Consider the following 21,011-nt stretch of genomic DNA (forward strand, 5'->3'; position numbering starts at 1 on the left):
AGCTTATTTCCCTCAAAAATAATGTAAAAAAAAACATGTTAGTGAGCATTTCTCCTTTGCCAAGATAATCCATCCACTTGAAAGGTGTGGCATATCAAGAAGCTGATTAAACAGCATAATAATTACACAGGTGAACTGTGCTGGGGATAATAACTCTGAAATGTGCAGTTTTGTCACAAAACACAATGCCACAGTTTTGAGGGATCGTGCAATTGGCGTGCTGAGTGGAGGAATGTCCACCAGAGCTGTTGCCAGGGAATTGAATGTTAATTTCTCTACCATAAGCCGCCTCCGTACTTTTAGAGTATTTGGCAGTACGTCCGACAGGCCTCACAACCGCAGACCACTTGTATGGCATCGTGTGGATGAGCGGTCTGCTAATGCAAACGTTGTGAACAGAGTGCCTCATGGTGGCGGTGGGGTTATGGTATGGGCAGGCATATACTATGGACAACAAACACAATTGCATTTTTTATCGATGGCAGTTTGAATGCACAGAGATGGCATGACGAGATCCCGAGTCCCATTGCCGTGCCATTCATCCGCCGCCATCACCTCCTGTTTCAGCATGATAATGCATGGTCCCATGTCGCAAGGATCTGAACACAATTCCTGGAAGCTGAAAATGTCCCAGTTCTTCCATGGCCTGCATACTCACCAGACATGTCACCCATTGAGCATGTTTGGGATGCACTGGATTGACGTGTACGCAGTATGTTCTAGTTCCCGCTATTATCCAGAAACTTAGCATAGCCATTGAAGAAGAGTGGGACATTTTTTTTTATTTAACCTTTATTTAACTAGGCAAGTCAGTTAAGAACAAATTCTTATTTACAATGACGGCCTAGGAACAGTGGATTAACTGCCTTGTTCAGGGGCAGAATGACAGATTTTTACCTTGTCAGCTCAGGGATTCGATCTAGCAACCTTTCAATTACTGGCCCAACTCTCTAAAGTTGTGTGATGTTGTGGGTAGGGGTAAAGTTGTGGGTATGTTGTGGGTAGGGGTAAAGTTGTGTGATGTTGTGGGTAGGGGTAAAGTTGTGGGTATGTTGTGGGTAGGGGTAAAGTGGCAACATGATAGATAATAAGCAGTAGCAGCAGCATATGTGATGAGTCAAAAGAGTTAGTGCAAAGGAGTGTCAACGCAGATAGTCCAGGTAGCTATTTGGTTAATTATTTAGCAGTCTTATGGCTTGGGGGTAGAAGCTGTTCAGGTTCCTGTTGGTTCCAGACTTGGTGCATCGGTACCGCTTTCCATGCGGTAGCAGAGAGAAGAGTCTATGACTTGGACAGCTGGAGTCTTTGACTATTTTTAGGGCCTTCCTCTGACAGGAAGGTCCTGGGTGGCAGGGTGCTCGGCACCAGTGCCGTACGCACTACCCTCTATAGCCCCTTGCGCTCAGATGCCAAGCAATTGCCATACCAAGCGGTAATGCAGCCAGTCAAGATGCTCTCAATGGTGCAGCTGTAGAACTTTTTGAGGATCTGACGGCCCATGACAAATCTTTTCAGCCTCCTGACGGGGAAGAGGCATTGTTGTGTGTGGACCATGTTAATTCCTTAGTGATGTGGACTCTCGACCTGTTCCACTACAGCCCTGTTGATGTGGATCATTTTTCGGTTTGTGATGTTTCTTAATGTCAAGGATCCCAAATTCCTTCACACCCCAAGAGGAGAGGTCAGCGACAATAGAAGGGATAGAGAAGATACATGTAAACACTGTGTGGCTTAAGGTGGGGCAAGCTAAAAGCAACAACAGTTAGCCATGATATCACTAATGTACTTATGGAATATGAGACAAAGGAATATACATTCTGACAAGCTTCAAGAAGAAGAAGAGTTTACCACACACTGTGTGACTCGGTACTTACACTGTAGTGAGAATTTAGAAATGTGAAGAAAAAAAAGCGTACGTTAATTACTGTATCAAAGCTTTAATTAACACAGCTTCCGCTTGTCAGATACTTTTTAAGAGCCTTTAGTAGGCAAAAAATAGACAACCATTTTGTTGATGAGTCTTCACCACCTCCATTCTACTGGCTGCCGTACCTCCGCAAGACTGTGGTTTTCTTCAACGGTGTAATCACAACATCATTCCTCATCGTCATCACTTCCTGTCTATAGAGGGAGGTGAGACTAGAGAACCCTATCTGTCTGGACTCTGTCTGGGAAACAAACCAAAAAGTGGGTTCAGCTTTACTTAGCCAATTGTACTATATATGGGGGTTCAAGATATGAGTTATGGTATATTATGTGATTGTAGGGTTGTGACTAGAGAAACCTGATTTGTCTGGAGTCTGTCTGGGAAAACTAACATAAAAGTAGGTTAAACTTGACCTACTGTAGGCTATCTAGGTGTAAGATATGTTCAGTTGTTCGGTTGAAATGTCCCACTCTATGCTTAAGGTAATAGTATATAATATCTTAATGTCATGTGACATCAAAATATAAGGTCCTATTAATAATGTAATTCGTTATCTGAGATCTTCCTTTTCTAAGAAAGTACATTTTTAAGTAAACAATGTAGTTGAAAGTTATTGTTTTGAATTGCGTCAAGCTGATTTGATTTTATCTGACTGAAGAAGGGAATCATTTATCTGGTCTGTCGAACTTCCTGGTCCACTCCTGTTGGTTACTTCTCTCCTCTCTCAGTCTGCAGCTGTTTCCAATATGTGCCCCTGCAACCGCCTGTTGCACAAGAACAGCAGCGAAGCGACATGTAAACACAGCAATTACCCTAGATTAAAGTGGCAAAATAACACCAGAGCCATTTTCTTAAATGTTTTTAACCAATATCTTTTCATATAGAACCAACCCAGACTAGCCCAGTCGACCTCTCGTATAGTCATTTTCCTAAACAAAAAAAGAAGGCGCCCTATCTCCTCCACCCCAAAACAAACCAGCCCACTCACTGGCCTATATAACACATTAAGGTTGTGTAAAATGTCATGTAAATGATGCTAATTAAAAACACAAACAACAATGCACATTTAATTCCCCCTATATTCTGACCATCTCGGACTCACTTCCCCTCTCAAATTCATCGTAATAATAAACATGTGACACATATACAGTATGTGCACCCTGTGGCCTATTGGGGCATTCATGGGCTTTTATTTATGAATTGAACCTTCTTTTACCAGGTAAGTTGATTGAGAACATGTTGTCTTTTATAGCAATGACCTGGGGAAGAGCAGGGATGCCTGAGCCAAGCTTGAGACGATTAGGTGGCCATGATGGTATGAGGGCCAGATTGGGAATTTAGCCAGGACACCTACTCTTACGATAACTGCCACGGGATCTTTAGTGACCACAGAGAGTCTAGACACCCGTTTTAACATCCCATCGAAAAAGATGGCACCCTTTGCAGAGCAATGTCCCCTTCACTGCCCTGGGATCTCTTTAGACCAGAGGGAAGAGGGCCAGCTCCCTCCTGGACCTCCAACTCCACTTCCAGCAGCATCTGGTCTCCCATCCAGGGGACCGATCAGGACGGACCCTACTTAGCTTCAGAGGCAAGCTAGCAGTGGGATACAGGGTGGTATGTTGCTGGGATTTGGGCTGAGAAGTGAAGTGGGGAGTTGTAAATCCGACACGACTGTTTTGAAGTGCTTTTGAAGTCTGACCAATTCTTCAACCAATAAGGTTTTAGCTAGCTTGATAAGCTAACGTTGCTAATAATAAAGTTGGCTAGCTTGCTTAAATTGAAAATATTGTCAAACTAGCTGGCAGTGGTGGATTTAGGTATAGGTAACATGGGAAGACGCCCATGTCACCACAGTGTGGGACTGTGGGTCAATTAACCTTGTCGGAGTTGGCGCCCTGATTCTAGTATGTGAGCTATGCAGGCTACTGCCTGGGAAGGTCTCCCACTCAGAAGTACAAGTTGGGGAGGGGGGCGGGGGTAGGTTGACCTCAGGTCTCCCCACTCGAAGCCCAAGGTAGGGGGAGTGGGGGAATCTATCAAATATTTTGGAGCACCTTCTGGCACAGGCCAGGATGAGGAGCCATCTACCTCCTCAGCCACACAGGCCTCTTCAGAAATTACTTCGGAGCCTCAGGATGAGGAGCCATCCACCTCCTCAGCCACACAGGTGTCTTCACAAATGTTGTCTGAGCCTGAAGATGAGGATGAAGACCCATTTGCTTCCACTTCTTCCCAGCACGATTCTTTAGGTGTGTTTGTGCGCATGTGTGTGGGTACACGCACATGTGTTTATGTGTGCATCCCTGCATAACATAAACAAAATAAATAATTTCCCTTTTGCAAAGTTTTATGCTTCCATATTGTAGGTAACAATGATGATTTTATTATTACTGGGTGTGTATGTGGGATGTTCCACCACTATAAAACTATAAATGCTGTGAATAAAGTGTGTAAACTAATGCCCATGTGCTCTCCATTAGATTTCCCACCAAATCCTGCCTTTTTTTGTGGGGGTGGGGCTGAAGTGGGGGTTCGCCCAGGGAGCCATACAAGCTAGAACCACCACGGCTAGCTGGGCTTCATTATCTGCATTGGTACGTTTGTAATTGTCAAAAACTGATATGTTCTCATCTTTTGGTTGAAAAGGTGAAAGGTTGTGGTGAAATGTCACAACTCGGCAATGCGGGTAAAAACATTTTCTCAGAGTTTCCCACTTGTAATTACGACTTGGAGAGTCGTTCAAGTGAAACTTCACAGTCGGAACTCCGAACTTCCAATAACTCCGACAGCATGTGAACACCCCATATGTGCTTTCGAATAACGTCTTAAAAAATAACCAACATTATACGTAAAAATTTGAACTTGTTTTGACTCTCGAACCCTTCATTTACTTCCTATAGGAAAACTATTTGTTGTGTGTACTTTTTTCTTCGTTAGTGTGCACTTCCTTGGAACCCTTCAGTTAGCTCTCTATTAACCCAAGGATGAGGAGAGCTTAGGAGAGCTTAGAATTACATATAGAATCATAGGATCTCTATGGAAGAGACTTCCTGAAACTGTCGTTGTCAGTTACAGAACTCTAGGGATAATTCCCATAATTCCACAGACATCCAGTGGTGTAAATTACTTAAGTAATAATACTTTAAGTCGTTTTTTGGGGTATCTGTACTTTTTTAAATTTATTTTTTTAAACTTTTACTTCACTACATTCCTAAAGAAAATAATTAACTTTTTACTCCATACATTTATCCTGACACCCAAGAGTACATTTTGAATGCTTAGCAGGACAGAAAAATGGTCCAATTCATGCACTTATCAAGAGAACATCCCTGGTCATCCCTACTGCCTCTGATCTGCTGGACTCACTAAACACAAATGCTTCGTTTGTAAAATGTACAATGATGTCTGAGAGTTGGAGTGTGCTTCTGGCTATTTGTAAATAAAAAAACAAAAAAGAAAATTGTGCCATTTTGTTTGCATAATATAATCAAATTTGAAATGATTTATACTTTTACTTTTGATTCTTAAGTATATTTTTGCAATTACATTTACTTTCAATACTTAAGTATATTTAAAACCAAATACTTTTAGACTTTTAGTCAAGTCGTATTTTACCAGATGGCTTTCACTTTTACTTGAGTCATTTTCTATTATGGTATCTTTACTTTTGCTCAAGTATGAAAATTGGGTACTTTTTCCACCATGGCAGACATCAGCATGATGACCACATCCTGTGACTAACAGGAACAGGTAATGCTAGGTAAATGAAAGGTTTTATGATAAATAGGTCTGGTTTGGTTTGCCAGCACAACCCTTTAACCTTGGCCCTGCCCTGAGCTTACAGTTTTCTCTGTTTCAGCACTTAGCTAGTCTAATGTTAGTACTTATGATCTTTACAAATATGAAAGAAAAATGTGGCTTATTTTAGGGCTCGACTCAATGTTATGTATGCTGATGTTGAACATTACTGGACTGCAAAAGCAAAACCACTGCATTAAGTAATGGATCAATCGTTATCTTTTCTTTAGAAAACTGTCTTCAAAACAATGAAGATAAAAAAGAATACCTCATGGTTGTTGACACAAGTCTTAAAAGTGTGTTCCATTGACAGTCATACTATATCAGCTTGAGGTCTATCAACCCTCAAGAGCATTGCATGTGGTTGATGTTTCCATGAGGAACTTTAGTTTCTCCTGTAAAACCATTGACACGTTCCTGCTTGCCTTTATCTGCAACTTACTCCGACTATCTCTCTCTTCCACTTGTGTAAACCCCTAGAGTTGGAGATCTGTTTAGGAGTGCCATAGAAACCATACAAAAACAAATCAAGTAATTGTTTTTTAGCCCAACGATTTCCTCTGTAATAGCAGTTATTATAAGAGTGGTTTCATTGAGACATCCAATGTCCTACCTGGGTGAGATATGTCCTGACATGAAAAATCATTAACTTCTTCATCTACAGGTGCAGCTCACACACACACTCACCTTACCTCTACAGAGGGATAAGGCCTTGAGCCTGCATTTCTCCTGAGAAAATTACAACTTGAGCAACACTTTCAGACAGGCAATGGCTTATTTGCTCAACCCTGAACATAGCTACATTAAACACACTGCATCGCCAATGTCCATGAAAACAGTCTGTTTGCAGTGCTTTAACAAGGTCTGAGTGCCGAGGAACACAAAAATAAAGGATTTCTTGAGCGTCAACACTTCAATAATACCAGAAGCATCACTCTCCACCAGTTCTTATTCTTATAAAGGCCTCTATAAAAAGGGTTGGGTGGCTTCGTGGAGACAGAAATGTAAATCTGAAAATGAATTGTTAGCTTTTTACGAGACAACTTAGTCTTTTCCAGAGGGATACCACTAGAGCATTAAAAAGGGTTGACTTTTTGAGAGTTTTGGATATGAGGCCGATGTTGCGTAACCCTTGATATTTCTGTCTGTCGACCTAGTTTTCCTTTCCAGGTTTGGGGGCGGGTAATGGAGGAGGATTTGGGGCAAATTAAAGTACCCATTCGTTCTATAGCAGGACCCGGTTTCCCAAAAGCATCTGAAGGCTAAGTTCATCGTTAGAACCATCAAAATCGATGAAATTAGACGTAAGATGCTTTTGAGAAACCTGCTCCAGCCCTCTTTGTATAATGATTACCCCTGAAAGACATGTTTCCTGAATAGGTGACTTAGTCCACTTGTCATGTGAATAACATTTACAGACTTTGTCTTTAACGAAGGCGACATGTCAGAACACCTGAGAGCCTACAGTTATCCAAGATGACACCACGCGTGCATGTATGTATGCAAGAAGACACAATCACATGTACAGTGTGTACAGTTTGCGGTTCCTTTGGATATTGATTTCAAGAGGCCAACACGTTGAAAAAACAAACACTCTCAAATCCACAGCGGAATCAAAACATATACAGTATCTAAACCACATGCCACTTTCAAACAAAATAGGTACAACCCCATAGCATAGAAACAATTGTGGTGTTTCTATGCATTGAGCAATGGCGGTAACCTCCTGACTTTGGGACAATATTAGCATCCAACAAGAGGGGAGAATGGAGCGTAATAATGGTCAGAACGCAGCGACTGCAATGTCATCAAACACATGGAAACCATGGAAACCATGTGGTTGATATATTTGTTACCATTCCACTTATTCAGCTCGAGTCATTACCACGAGCCCGTTCTCCCCAATTAAGGTGCCACCAATATAAAATCTCAACATGTCGACATCTTAACCCAAGCTAGGAAGAAGCTGACTAACAAGCTGTTGAATTGACTATACTTGTTTGTTGTTTACTTGGGGTTGACTTGGGGTTTTGAAATCTATGCCCTCCAGCTTGGACACATAAACACATGACACACTCTGGTTTTTTGGGTGTCCTGACAGGACTGGGAGGACCAAGATCAGGCACGACATGTCCATGTTGCAGCCAGGCAACAGAGCAGACCCACAACTTGGATACATAAATACATACAGTCTCAGGGGGGGTGCTTCCCAAATGATGCCCTATTCCCTAAATAGAGCAGTACTTTTCACCAAAAGTAGTGCACTATATAGAGAATAGGATGCCATTTAGGAAACAAACTGGGTGTCTGTCGTACCAGGACCAGACAAGACATGTCATGCCCTTCAGCCAGGCAGTGCTGCCTTCCAGGCCCCCCTCTGTGTACAGACGTGTTGACTCACTCTAGCCTAAGGGTCCTCAGCCTGAGCCCCACCACAGCTATGTACTGTCTGACCAGAACCCTGGAGCAAGGGTGTACACATACGAACATACACAAACAGAGAGACGCAGGCGCGTAGTACACAAGCCCACACACACACACACATGCACCTGCACACAGCCCTGATCCACTCACCAGTTGCAGACAACAACACCAGTTGAAAACAACTGCTCTCTCTCTCTCAATCTTTCTCTCAGTATGGCAACTGCAAGGCACCCGACCGCAAGGAACTCCAGAGGGTGGTGCGTACGGTCCAGTACATCACTGGGGCCGAGCTCCCTGCCATCCAGGACCTCTATACCAGGCGGTGTCAGAGGAAGGCCAAAAAAAGTGTCAAAGACTCCAGCCACCCAAGCCATAGACTGTTCTCTCTGTTACCGGACGGCAAGCGTTACCAGTTCACCAAGTCTGAAACCATCAGGACCCTGAGCAACTTCTACCCCCAAGCCATAAGACTGCTAAACAAGGCTACTAAATAGCTAATCAAATGGTTACCCAGACCACCTGCATTGACCCTTTTTAACTAACTCTCTTGCACTGACTCTATGAACACATACTGGACTCACACACTCACACATACTTACACTGACACCCCAACACACACACACCCACACAACATGCACACACATGTATTTTGACGCCACACACACACACTTTCACACTCACCACATACGCTGCTGCTACTGTCTATTATCTATCATGTTGCCTAGTCACTTTACCCCTACGTATATGTACATAGCTACCTCAGTTACCTTGTACGCCTGCACATCGACTAGGTACTGGTACTCCCTGTATATAGTCATGTTATTGGTACTCGTTATTCGTTATTCACTGTGCATTTATACCTCATGTCACTATAATTTTTTTTATATAACTGCATTGTTGGAAAAGGACCCGTTAGTAAGCATTTCACTGTTAGTCTACACCTGTTTACCAAGCATGTGACAAATAACATTTGATTTGATTCAGTCATGATTGAAATGAGACCACCTGTCCTATAATCCTTTGATGCTCGGATCAGGTTTACAGTCACAAAGACACCAACGAAAGTTCAAAGCCTTTTTACAAATCCACCAGGAGATAAGGCTAGACGGGGCGTGTACCTACAGTGGCAAGAAAAAGTATGTGAACCCTTTGGAATTACCTGGATTTCTCCATAAATTGGTCATAAAATTTGATCTGATCTTCATCTAAGTCATAACAACAGACAAACAGTCTGCTTAAACTAATAGCACACAAACAATATGTTTTCATGTCTTTATTGAACACACAGTGTAAACATTTGCAGTGTCGAGTGGAAAAAGTATGTGAACCCTTGGATTTAATAACTAGTTCACCCTCCTTTGGCAGCAATAATCTCAACCAAATGTTTTCTGTAGTTGCAGATCAGACCTGCACAACGGTCAGGAGACATTTTGGACCATTACAAAACTGTTTCAGTTCAGAAATATTCTTAGGATGTCTGGTGTGAACCGCTCTCGAGGTCATGCCACAGCATTTTAAATCGGGTTGAGGTCAGGACTGTGACTGGGCCACTCCAGGAGGCGTATTTTCTTCTGTTGAAGCCATTCTGTTGTCGATTTACTTCTGTCTTTTGGGTCGTTGTCCTGTTGCGTCACCCAACTTCTGTTGCGGTTCAATTGGTGGACAGATAGCCTAACATTCTCCTGCAAAATGTCTTGATAAACTTGGGAATTCATTTTTTCGTCGATGATGGCAAGCTGTCCAGGCCCTGAGGCAGCAAAGCAGCCCCAAACCATGATGCTCCCTCCACCATACTTTACAGTTGGGATGAGGTTTTGATGTTGGTGTGCTGTGCCTTTTTTTCTCCACACATAGTGTTGTGTGTTCCTTCCAAACAACTCAACTGTAGTTTCATCTGTCCACAGAATATTTTGCCAGAAGCGCTGTGGAACATCCAGGTGCTCTTTTGCAAACTTCAGACGTGCAACAATGTTTTCTTTGGACAGCAGGGGCTTCTTCCCTGGTGACCTCCCATGAACACCATTCTTGTTTAGTGTTTTATGTATCGTAGACTCGTCAACAGAGATGTTAGCATGTTCCAGAGATTTCTGTAAGTCTATAGCTGACACTCTAGGATTCTTCTTAACCTCATTGAGCATTCTGCACTGTGCTCTTGCAGTCATCTTTGCAGGATGGACACTCCTAGGGAGAGTAGCAACAGTGCAGAACCTTCTCAATTTATAAACAATTTGTCTTACCGTGGACTGATGAACATCAAGGCTTTTAGAGATACTTTTGTAACCCTTTCCAGATTTATGCAAGTCAACAATTCTTAATCTTAGGTCTTCTGAGATCTATTTTGTTTGAGGCATGGTTCACATCAGGCAATGCTTCTGTGAATAGCAAACTCAAATTTTGTGAGTGTTTTTTATCGGGCAGGGCAGCTCTAAGCAACATTTCCAATCTCGTCTCATTGATTGGACTCCAGGTTAGCTGACTCCTGACTCCAATTATCTTTTGGAAAAGTCATTAGCCTAGGGGTTCACATACTTTTTCCAACCTACACTGTGAAAGTTTAAATGATGTATTCAATATAGACAAGAAAAATACAATAATTTGTGTGTTATTAGTTTAAGCACACTGTGTTTGTTCATTGTTGTGACTAAGATGAAGATCAGATCAAATTTGATGACTAATTTATGCAGAAATCCAGGTAATTCCAAAGAGTACACATACTTTTTCTTGCCGCTGTATGTGGATCTATCCAGGACAATGAACATTGGTCCTCCAGCACTAGACTGAGGCTCCATGCCACACCACTACCAGCCAGGCAGCCTGACAGCAGGAACAGAGCTGTCTTCCTTCACTCCAAACCAATTGCCTGCTACCTCTTACACCTCCCACCACCACAGCCTACCACCCACAGCTCCACCCCGCTGTTCCTGACCCATCCGTCTTCCCCAGCCCCACATCCCTCACCTCACCCCTGCCTTTCCTAGCCCCATGCTCCAGCCCCATCTCCACACCCCACGTCCCTAGCCCAAACCCCTCAGTCCAAGTCTGCCCCACATCCATTGTCAGCCCCCCCCCCCCCTGTTGCTTCTCTATAAAATATCAATGCAATTTATTGGATGTTTGTATATGATGATCATTCACTGTGGCTAAACTGTGAATTGTTGATCCACACCAAATGAAAGTTATTGGATATTTCTAGGCTTCTGAAGTTGTCCCAAGTTGTGTGGCCTAATATGTTTGTATAAGACTGCCATCTATGGGTCACATAGGGAAATACTGATTATTATTTCATAACTGAAACAATAACAGCAAAGAGAGTCCCTGATAACAGCATACAGCAGTGGAGGCTGCTGAGGGGAGGATGGTTTATAATAATGGATGGAACGGAGTCAGTGGAATGGTATCAACCTCATGGAAACCATGTGTTTGATACCATTCCATTGACGTCATTCCAGGCATTATTATTGCAAGGACCGACGCCGGGGATGAGAAGCAGGTACGGGGAGTTAAACATTTAATGAGGAACAGACAGGTAACAGGACAGGACCAGCGTCAGCACACGGGTAAACAAGAACATATGACAATCAATGCAGAAGCAAGGAACAGCGGCGAACCAGACAGATATAGGGAAGGTAATGACAGAGGTGATTGAGTCCAGGTGCGTCCAATAATCGCTGATGCGTGTGACGGGGGAAGGCAGGTGTGAGTAATGTTGATGGCAGGAGTGCGCAATGCTGGGGAGCCTGGTGCCTTCGAGCTCCAGGAGGGAAGATTGGGAGCAGGCGTGACAATTATGAGTCGTCCTCCCCTCGGCAGCCTCCACTGGCATACAGGTAGTTTAATGCCTCGCTACTTTTATAGCCTCGCTACTGTATATAGCCTGTCTTTTTACTGTTGTTTTATTTCTTTACTTACCTATTGTTCACCTAATACCTTTTTTGCACTATTGGTTAGAGCCTGTAAGTAAGCATTTCACTGTAACGTCTACATTTGTTGTATTCAGCGCACCTGACAAATAAACTTTGATTTGATTATACTGAAAGGTTGTGAGGTTGATCAGCCCACTGTTATTGTTCAAGATGAATGTTGGGAAAATACTAGTAGACAAGGCAGTGGCTTTGGATGAGAGTGGTATGAGGGAGTTGGAATTTGGCCCTTCTGTGGTGATGGGGGATGTTCCTCCGTGGTTACTACTGGCTCTTATTGTTGATCTAACCTTGGGGGGATTTTTTAAAAAGATTGGCCCGATGTCAGTGATATAGATTGGCCCGATGTCTACCAATTACATTACTTTTCTGCATTTTTACCGCATTTCACAGATGGCTTCAAGGACCCAGATAGTGGTCGCACAGGAGGAGGTGTTTACTTTCATGAATTTGATTTGCAGATACAGTATGTAGAAGACAAACAGATGAACTGTCTGTATACTCTGTTGGAATGTTGGCGATAGTAGCTGCCCTCCAGTGCAGTGGAGGATGTTCAACCTGTCACAATTGTGCTCAGATTTTTACAACTGCGACCTGGTCAAGATAAAGCATAGCAGTGCGACAAAAACAACAACACAGAGTTACACATAAACAAACGTACAGTCAATAACACAACAGAGAAGAAAAATAGAAAGATCTATGTACAGTGTGTGCAAATGTAGAAGATTAGAGAGGTCGGCAATAAATAGGCCATAGAGGCAAAAATAATTACAATTTTGCATTAATACTGGAGTGATAGATGTGCAGATGATGATGTGCAAGTAGAGATACTGGGGTGCAAAAGAGCAAGAGGGTAAGTAATAATATGGGGATGAGGTAGTCGGGTGTGCTATTTACAGATTGGCTGTGTGCAGGTATAATGATCGGTGAGCTGCTCTGACAGGTGATGCTTAAAGTTAGCGAGGGAGATATAAGACTGCAGCTTCAGAGATTTTTGCAATTCGTTCCAGTCATTGGCAGCAGAGAACTGGAAGGAAAGGCGGCCAAAAGAAATGTTGGCTTTGGGGATGACCAGTGAAATATACCTGCTGGAGCGTGTGCTATGGGTGGGTGTTGCTATGGTGACCAGTAAGCTGAGATAAGGCGGAGCTTTACCTAGCAAAGACTTATAGATGACCTGGAGCCAGTGTGTTTGTCGGCGGATATGTAGCGAGGGCCAGCCAACGAGAGCATAGAGGTCGCAGTGGTGGGTAGTATATGGGGCTTTGGTGACAAAACGGATGGCACTGTGATAGACTGCATCCACTTTGCTGAGTAGAGTGTTGGGGGCTATTTTGTAAATGACACCGCCGAAGTCAAGGATCGGTAGGATAGTCAGTTTTACGAGGGAATGTTTGGCGGCATGAGTGAAGGAGGCTTTGTTGCGAAATAGGAAGCCGATTCTAGATTTAATTTTGGATTGGAGATGTTTAATGTGAGTCTGGAGGGAGAGTTTACAGTCTAACCAGACACCTAGGTATTTGTAGTTGTCCACATATTCTAGGTCAGAACCGTCCAGAGTAGTGATGCTAGTCGGGCGGGAGGGTGCGGGCAGAAATCGGTTGAAGAGCATGCACTTAGTTTTACTATCATTTAAAAGCAGTTGGAGACCACGGAAGGAGTGTTGTATGGCGTTGAAGCTCGTTTGGAGGTTTGTTAGCACAGTGTAGATACTGTATGTATTTACTCATTTATCTTCTGGCAAATCTAATAGGAGTGATCTACTAAGTAGTTCTTGATACAGTTTTAAAACTTTTGAAAATGTATCAAAAATGAAAAACGTAAATATTTCATTTGCATAAGTATTCAGACCCATCGCTGCACAGCTATTTTCAGGTCTCTCCAGAGATGTTCGATCGGGTTTAAGTCCAGGCTCTGGTTGGGCCACTCAAGGACATTCAGAGACTTGTCCGAATGCCACTTGTCTTGGCTGTGTTCTTAGAGCGCTCTGGAACAGGTTACTCTCTGTACTTTGCTCCGTTAATCTTTCCTTCCATCCTGACTAGTAACCCAGTCCCTGCCGCTGAAAAACATCCCCAGAGCATGATGCTGCCACCACCATGCTTCACCATAGGGATGGTGCCAGGTTTCCTCCAGACATGACGCTTGGCATTCAGGGCAAAGAATTTAACCTTGGTTTCATCAGGCCAGAGAATCTTGTTTCTCATGGTCTGAGAGTCTTTAGGCAAACTCCAAGCGGGCTGTCAAGGGCCTTTTACTGTTTAGTGGCTTCAGTCTGGCCACTCTACCATAAAGGCCTGATTGGTGGAGCGCTGCAGAGATGGTTGGAAGGTTCTCCTATTTCCACAGAGGAACTCTGGAGCTCTGTCAGTGACCATCAGGTTCTTGGTCACCTCCCTGACCAAGGCCCTTCTCCCCTGATTGCTCAGTTTGGCCGGATGGCCAGCTCTAGGAAGAGACTTGGTGGTTCCAAACTTCTTCCATTGAAGTATGATGGAGGCCGATGTGTTATTGGGGACCTTCAATGCTGCAGAAATGTTTTGGTACCGTTCCTCAGATCCGTGCCTCGACACAATCCTGTCTCGGAGCTCTACGGACAATTCCTTCGACCTCATGGCTTGGTTTTTTCTCTGACATGCCCTGTCAACTGTGGGACCTTATAAAGACAGGTGTGTGCCTTTCCAAATCATGTCCAATCAATTGAATTGACCACAGGTGGGCTCCAATCAACCTATAGAAACATCTGTAGGATGATCAATGGAAACAGGATGCACCTGAGCTCAATTTCGAGTCTCATAGCAAAGGATCTGAATACTTATGTAAATAAGGTATTTCTGTTTTTCTTTTTTTTATAAATTTGCAAACATTTCTAAAAACCTGATTTTGCTTTGTCATTATCGGGTATTGTGTGTAGATTGATGAGGACAAACATGTATTTAATCCAGTTTAGAATAAGGCTGTAACATAACCAAATGTGGAAAAAGTCAAGTGGACTGAATACTTTTCGAATGCATTGTACACTGCTCAAAAAAATAAAGGGAACACTTAAACAACACAATGTAACTCCAAGTCAATCACACTTCTGTGAAATCAAACTGTCCACTTAGGAAGCAACACTGATTGACAATAAATTTCACATGCTGTTGTGCAAATGGAATAGACAAAAGGTGGAAATTATAGGCAATTAGCAAGACACCCCCAATAAAGGAGTGGTTCTGCAGGTGGTGACCACAGACCACTTCTCAGTTCCTATGCTTCCTAGCTGATGTTTTGGTCACTTTTGAATGCTGGCGGTGCTTTCACTCTAGTGGTAGCATGAGACGGAGTCTACAACCCACACAGGTGGCTCAGGTAGTGCAGCTCATCCAGGATGGCACATCAATGCGAGCTGTGGCAAGAAGGTTTGCTGTGTCTGTCAGCGTAGTGTCCAGAGCATGGAGGCGCTACCAGGAGACAGGCCAGTACATCAGGAGACGTGGAGGAGGCCGTAGGAGGGCAACAACCCAGCAGCAGGACCGCTACCTCCGCCTTTGTGCAAGGAGGAGCAGGTGGAGCACTGCCAGAGCCCTGCAAAATGACCTCCAGCAGGCCACAAATGTGCATGTGTTCTTTCAAACGGTCAGAACAGACTCCATGAGGGTGGTATGAGGGCCCGACATCCACAGGTGGGGGTTGTGCTTACAGCCCAACACCGTGCAGGACGTTTGGCATTTGCCAGAGAACACCAAGATTGGCAAATTTGCCACTGGCGCCCTGTGCTCTTCACAGATGAAAGCAGGTTCACACTGAGCACATGAGCACATGTGACAGACGTGACAGAGTCTGGAGACGCCGTGGAGAACGTTCTGCTGCCTGCAACATCCTCCAGCATGACCGGTTTGGCGGTGGGTCAGTCATGGTGTGGGGTGGCATTTCTTTGGGGGGGCCGCACAGCCCTCCATGTGCTCGCCAGAGGTAGCCTGACTGCCATTAGGTACAGAGATGAGATCCTCAGACCCCTTGTGAGACCATATGCTGATGCGGTTGGCCCTGGGTTCCTCCTAATGCAAGACAATGCTAGACTTCATGTGGCTGGAGTGTGTCAGCAGTTCCTGCAAGAGGAAGGCATTGATGCTATGGACTGGCCCGCCCGTTCCCCAGACCTGAATCCAATTGAGCACATCTGGGACATCATGTCTCGCTCCATCCACCAACGCCACGTTGCACCACAGACTGTCCAGGAGTTGGCGGATGCTTTAGTCCAGGTCTGGGAGGAGATGCCTCAGGAGACCATCCGCCACCTCATCAGGAGCATGCCCAGGCGTTGTAGGGAGGTCATACAGGCACGTGGAGGCCACACACACTACTGAGCCTCATTTAGACTTGTTTTAAGGACATTACATCAAAGTTGGATCAGCCTGTAGTGTGGTTTTCCACTTTAATTTTGAGTGTGACTCCAAATCCAGACCTCCATGGGTTGATAAATTTGATTTCCATTGATCATTTTTGTGTGATTTTGCTGTCAGCACATTCAACTATGTAAAGAAAAAAGTATTTAATAAGAATATTTCATTCATTCAGATCTAGGATGTGTTATTTTAGTGTTCCCATTGTTATATACACTGCTCAAAAAAATAATGTAGAGTTAATGTAAACCGTGACTGACCACACATTCCAGGACAGTAGGTGGCGGCATGCACCTTAAACCTTTATTTGCGGGCCGCTATTAAACCATGGAAGAAGTATACGTCATTTGACCGCGCCACCTCCACAAGCAGGCACATTTCAATGACAACCTGCATATGTAACATATATTAATTACAGAATAATAGAGCCAAATAACTATTCACTTAACAATGCAACGAGCCGTTTTTGCACACATTGCATTGCATGACTGGACGCATGTTTTCAGTCCTTTGAGGATACGACAATGTTGTTTGAAGCACAGAGGTAGGCACTCAATGCTGTTTAGCTAGCTACAATGCTAAAAACAAGTCTGCTCAGTGTTCATACATGAATGCTGACCTACGAATGGCTTAGCTAGTCATATATAATGCGTCAGTGGTCAGTTTCTGTCTTGCTTTCATCCTCATAGCAGCTCAAGTGAGCTTTGCAGCTAGAGCTAGTAATTAGCGAACGTAACGTTAACTAACTTAGCTGGCAATTTCACCTTTTGTTTACATGGTGCTTTTGTAAGGGGTGAGACACTTCAGTCGTTATAGCTATGTTCTACAGAAAAAAAACTGTAATGCAGGTGACATGTTCGACTGCAAAGTAAAATAGCTACATATTTTAATAAACGTTTTCGTCCTGTTTAAAGCACTACCAGTACAGCTCAGTTCTCGGGCATACAGTGTGATACCGCCCCCGCGCGACGAAGCAGAGAAGGCTCTGCTTCACAGTATGTTGCGGGTGGACCACGCAGGGGAATACGGTGCCAATCGCATCTACGCCGGCCAGATGGCAGTGTTGGGAAGGTCACAGACAGGACCGGTTATTCAGGTATTGGTAGTCTGCATTACATATGCACAGATGTAGCTACTTTTCTTACATTCTTGCAGACGACAACAGCCTAACTACTTGTTTTGTTTTTTAGATGAGTCACTATTGGCTACCATTCCAGTATCCTCAAAGTTAACTTTATGACAACAATTAAAGTGAATGGATGTAATCATGTTGTCAGTGCTTGGTGACCCACAAAAACTAAATGTTGACAAATCCAGCATCCTCAATTATATATTCATTTTCACTATGCTTCAAGGAAATGTGGGATCAAGAGAAGAAGCATCTTGCGAAATTCAATGAGATCCTTGCAGAGAACAGAGTTCGCCCAACGTTGCTGTTGCCCCTCTGGAACGTTGCAGGTTTTTTACTAGGTAAGGAACACAGCTTCACTCCATACAGTCAACAGTTGTCACATATGCCTGACAAATAAACAAAAGGAATGGATGTATATTTTACATTCTAAAATAAGTAGCCTAGATTTAATGAATTGAAATGGGTCTGTAGGTAAGTACTTAACAAATGCAATTGTAATGTATACTATGTCTGTGAGTTCTGTTGCAATGAGACAATAATCCAATACAACAGTATGATACATATGGTACTCGGGGGATAGACCATATTCTGTTGTGTGTCCCCGCAGGAGCGGGCACCGCTCTACTGGGTAAGGAAGGGGCCATGGCCTGTACTGTGGCTGTGGAGGAGAGCATCTCAGAGCACTACAACAGCCAGATCAGAGCCCTCATGGAGGAGGACCCAGACAGATACGTAGAGCTGTTAAAAGTAAGATAATGAACCATCCCTCATACCATGGGCCCTGGAGTTTTTCCTGACCAGGAACAACTCTGGGCTCTATCAAGAAAAACTCTGTGCCCCAGCTAGGGCTCTTGGTTGACAGTAGCTTCTATAGCCACAAAGTCAGATTCCACAGCCAAAAAGTCAAAATGTAGGCTTTTTGGTCTTTCATTTAAGGTTAGGCATAAGGTTAGCAGTGTGGTTAAGGTTAGGGTAAGTTTTAAAATCAGATTTTAAGAAGAGAAATTGTAGAAATGGGTGGGATTTATGACTTTGTGGCTATAGTGGCTAGTGACGACCCTTGTACTTTCCTGGTCAGGTAAAACCCTACCCCTATAATTTACTAATGCATACTGTACTTTGTCTTGAGTGTTTGTTGTCTTGATTTCTGAGAAGTGAATGTGGCCTTTTATTTTCCATACAGTTAATAAAGGAATTCCGAGATGATGAGATGGAACATCATGATACAGGACTGGAGCACGATGCTGAATCTGTAAGCCCTCTTTCCCACTTTGATCTTTAGGTTTTACTCTATTTAATCCTTTGGTTAAGCTTCTGTTGTTATGCTGTTATTGGCAGCTATGGCTGGTGGAGTGAATCTTAATTGAGTTCAGTTCTAATAATAATGAATCATAATTTGTTACATTTCTAAAGCACTTTCCATCGAATCTGAAAGCGCCGCGAGCAAAAATCGAGCAACCAATATATCATGATCGGTGAATAATGATGTTGTGTTATGTTGTTGTTGTTGCATAGTAATGTCTCAGTGTTTCTGTCTTTTTTATTTGTGGTTTATTGTCCATGGATCATTATTGAGTTTCCTTTAAATTTGTTCCATAAAAACAAGGAAGGGATTCCGTCTCATTATCTCCCACTCAAATGCTTTGATTCCTCCAAAACTGAGTCATGGTGGGAAAGATTGCATGCGGCTTGGGAACACTGTGGTGTTACATTCCTTCACTGTTTACTGTCAAACATCATATACTTTGAACTCTTCTGGTAAAGGTTTTCTTGTGTTTTCTTTCTTTTGTTTTAGCTACCCGGATACAAGCTTTTGAAGAGTGCAATACAACTTGGCTGCACAGCAGCAATATTTGTGTCTCAGCGCCTATAAAGTAATAATTAATTAAGTTTCTCAAAGATGGTTTTCTAAAAAATATAATGATTTAAGTGATGTAAATGGATATGTAAATTGTATTAGTAAAGTGAACCTGGCTACTTTATACAATGTAATAGTCAGTGCACTTTCCCAAAAAAGGACTCTCATAAAAAAGATATGTTTTTTGTCCAATTGTAACCTAGATGTTGTCATTTACTTCAATGCTAGCACTAGCAGCCAAGCCATATAGGTACCAGCTCAATGCTGAATCCTCTCTGAGTTGGCATCCTAGAATAAGCAAGTTGTCAAAGAGATGTTGGTGTAATTCTACTCTCTGTCTGGTCTAGGTGATGGGGATAGTGTGTTATCCTGCTATACTAAGGTATTGTGGTCATCACTGACAGAGCTGGAACCTACCTTCCTTATCTAGTTCATTTTGTAACATCATTACTTAGTATCAATGTACTACATACTGTAATTACCTATCTGTTAGGTTTAATTATATGAATGATTAATCACCTTTCTACTGCAACCCCCCCCCATGCCTTTGTTATTCCCCGAAAGATACATATCTAACATAGCTCTAACGAGGACATATCGATATTGGCATTGTCACGCCATCACCGTACCTTTCAACAAACTATCCTCTTTCACACATTATGTGTCATAAATCACAATGAACAATGGCTTGTCAGTCCAGGTGAATGGTTTAAGCCTCTTACACAGCTGTTCCAGTACATTAGATCAGAGTGGAAGAAGGATTGACAACTGACGGGTGCTGGCAGGGGGGTCTAGCTAATCTATGCTGTTCAGCGCTGCAGAGAAAAGTGTTCCGGTGGTTCAGTTTACTCCCCAGAGACCCCTGTATTGACTATAGGGATTGAAGTGTCCTTTATAGTATGTTCTGTACTGACCTAGTGCCTGAGATCTGCCCTAGCCACTTCAGATGCAGTGTATAGTACACATCAGTTAGCACAGAGAGACGTATTGACCTCCATTCCACTTGCAATGTCTACGACAGAATGTAAAGTAGCAAAGAGAGAATACAAGTAGCTGTGTTGTTGTTGGTGCAACAAAGAGGGTCAAAAGGAACAGTGTGATATCATTTTTTTGACGTATATTATTCTTCGACAGTACCGATCCTGCTCTGTGCCTTGTATGCGAGGGTGCCTCTGGCATCCAAGCCACAGCCCACTTATGTGTTTTCTGCCCCAGCCAAGGCCCATGAACAGCCCACTGAACTGTTTTCTGCCCCAATGTCGAGAGACGTGCTTTTGTCTTGACATGAGACTACTGTAGATGTCTGAAAAAATCGGACAAACTTTAATTTGGAAGTGTAACGTCCCTTTAAACTTCACTAGGCATTGTGTGTATGTGTGTGTCAGTGTTTGTTTCGCCACCTGTACCCCAGCTGTTTTCTGCCCCTACTAGCCCAGGAACGGCCCACTGAGGAGTCATTTCTCACTGGGGCCAGGCCGCTGGTTCTCAGGCAGGGAGTTATTTTCCCCAGCATGAGTTCAGAGGAGTTTTTTTTAGATGGGGTGGGTTTACGTATCAGACCTGA

General features: G+C 43.3%; 1 protein-coding gene across 2 annotated transcripts; it reads left to right on the forward strand.

Moving 5' to 3' along the window:
• The first annotated feature begins 11,640 nt into the window (after nucleotides 1–11,640).
• coq7 (coenzyme Q7 homolog, ubiquinone (yeast)) lies at nucleotides 11,641–19,645 on the forward strand. Of its 2 annotated transcripts, none has more exons than XM_071389497.1 (6): nucleotides 11,641–11,979; nucleotides 17,372–17,553; nucleotides 17,813–17,927; nucleotides 18,197–18,336; nucleotides 18,773–18,841; nucleotides 19,385–19,645. In XM_071389497.1, the coding sequence occupies exons 1-6, from the start codon at nucleotides 11,856–11,858 to the stop codon at nucleotides 19,460–19,462; spliced, it is 708 nt and encodes a 235-aa protein (XP_071245598.1). In that variant the 5' UTR covers nucleotides 11,641–11,855; the 3' UTR covers nucleotides 19,463–19,645. The 2 variants fall into 2 exon arrangements, with proteins under 2 accessions (XP_071245598.1, XP_071245599.1); XM_071389498.1 differs by lacking the exon at nucleotides 11,641–11,979 and adding an exon at nucleotides 16,711–17,001.
• The last annotated feature ends 1,366 nt before the right edge of the window (nucleotides 19,646–21,011 follow it).

The sequence above is a fragment of the Salvelinus alpinus genome, chromosome 2 (genome assembly GCF_045679555.1).
Source record: "Salvelinus alpinus chromosome 2, SLU_Salpinus.1, whole genome shotgun sequence".
In the NCBI taxonomy this organism is placed as follows: domain Eukaryota; kingdom Metazoa; phylum Chordata; class Actinopteri; order Salmoniformes; family Salmonidae; genus Salvelinus; species Salvelinus alpinus.

Excerpts from the sequence above, each read along its gene's own strand:
- coq7 (XM_071389497.1), top strand. The coding sequence starts at position 11,856 with ATGTTGATGGCAGGAGTGCGCAATGCTGGGGAGCCTGGTGCCTTCGAG. Across the intron at positions 11,980-17,371 it reads CAGCCTCCACTGGCATACAG|CACTACCAGTACAGCTCAGT; the intron begins GTAGTTTAATGC and ends TCCTGTTTAAAG. Across the intron at positions 17,554-17,812 it reads AGACAGGACCGGTTATTCAG|GAAATGTGGGATCAAGAGAA; the intron begins GTATTGGTAGTC and ends CTATGCTTCAAG.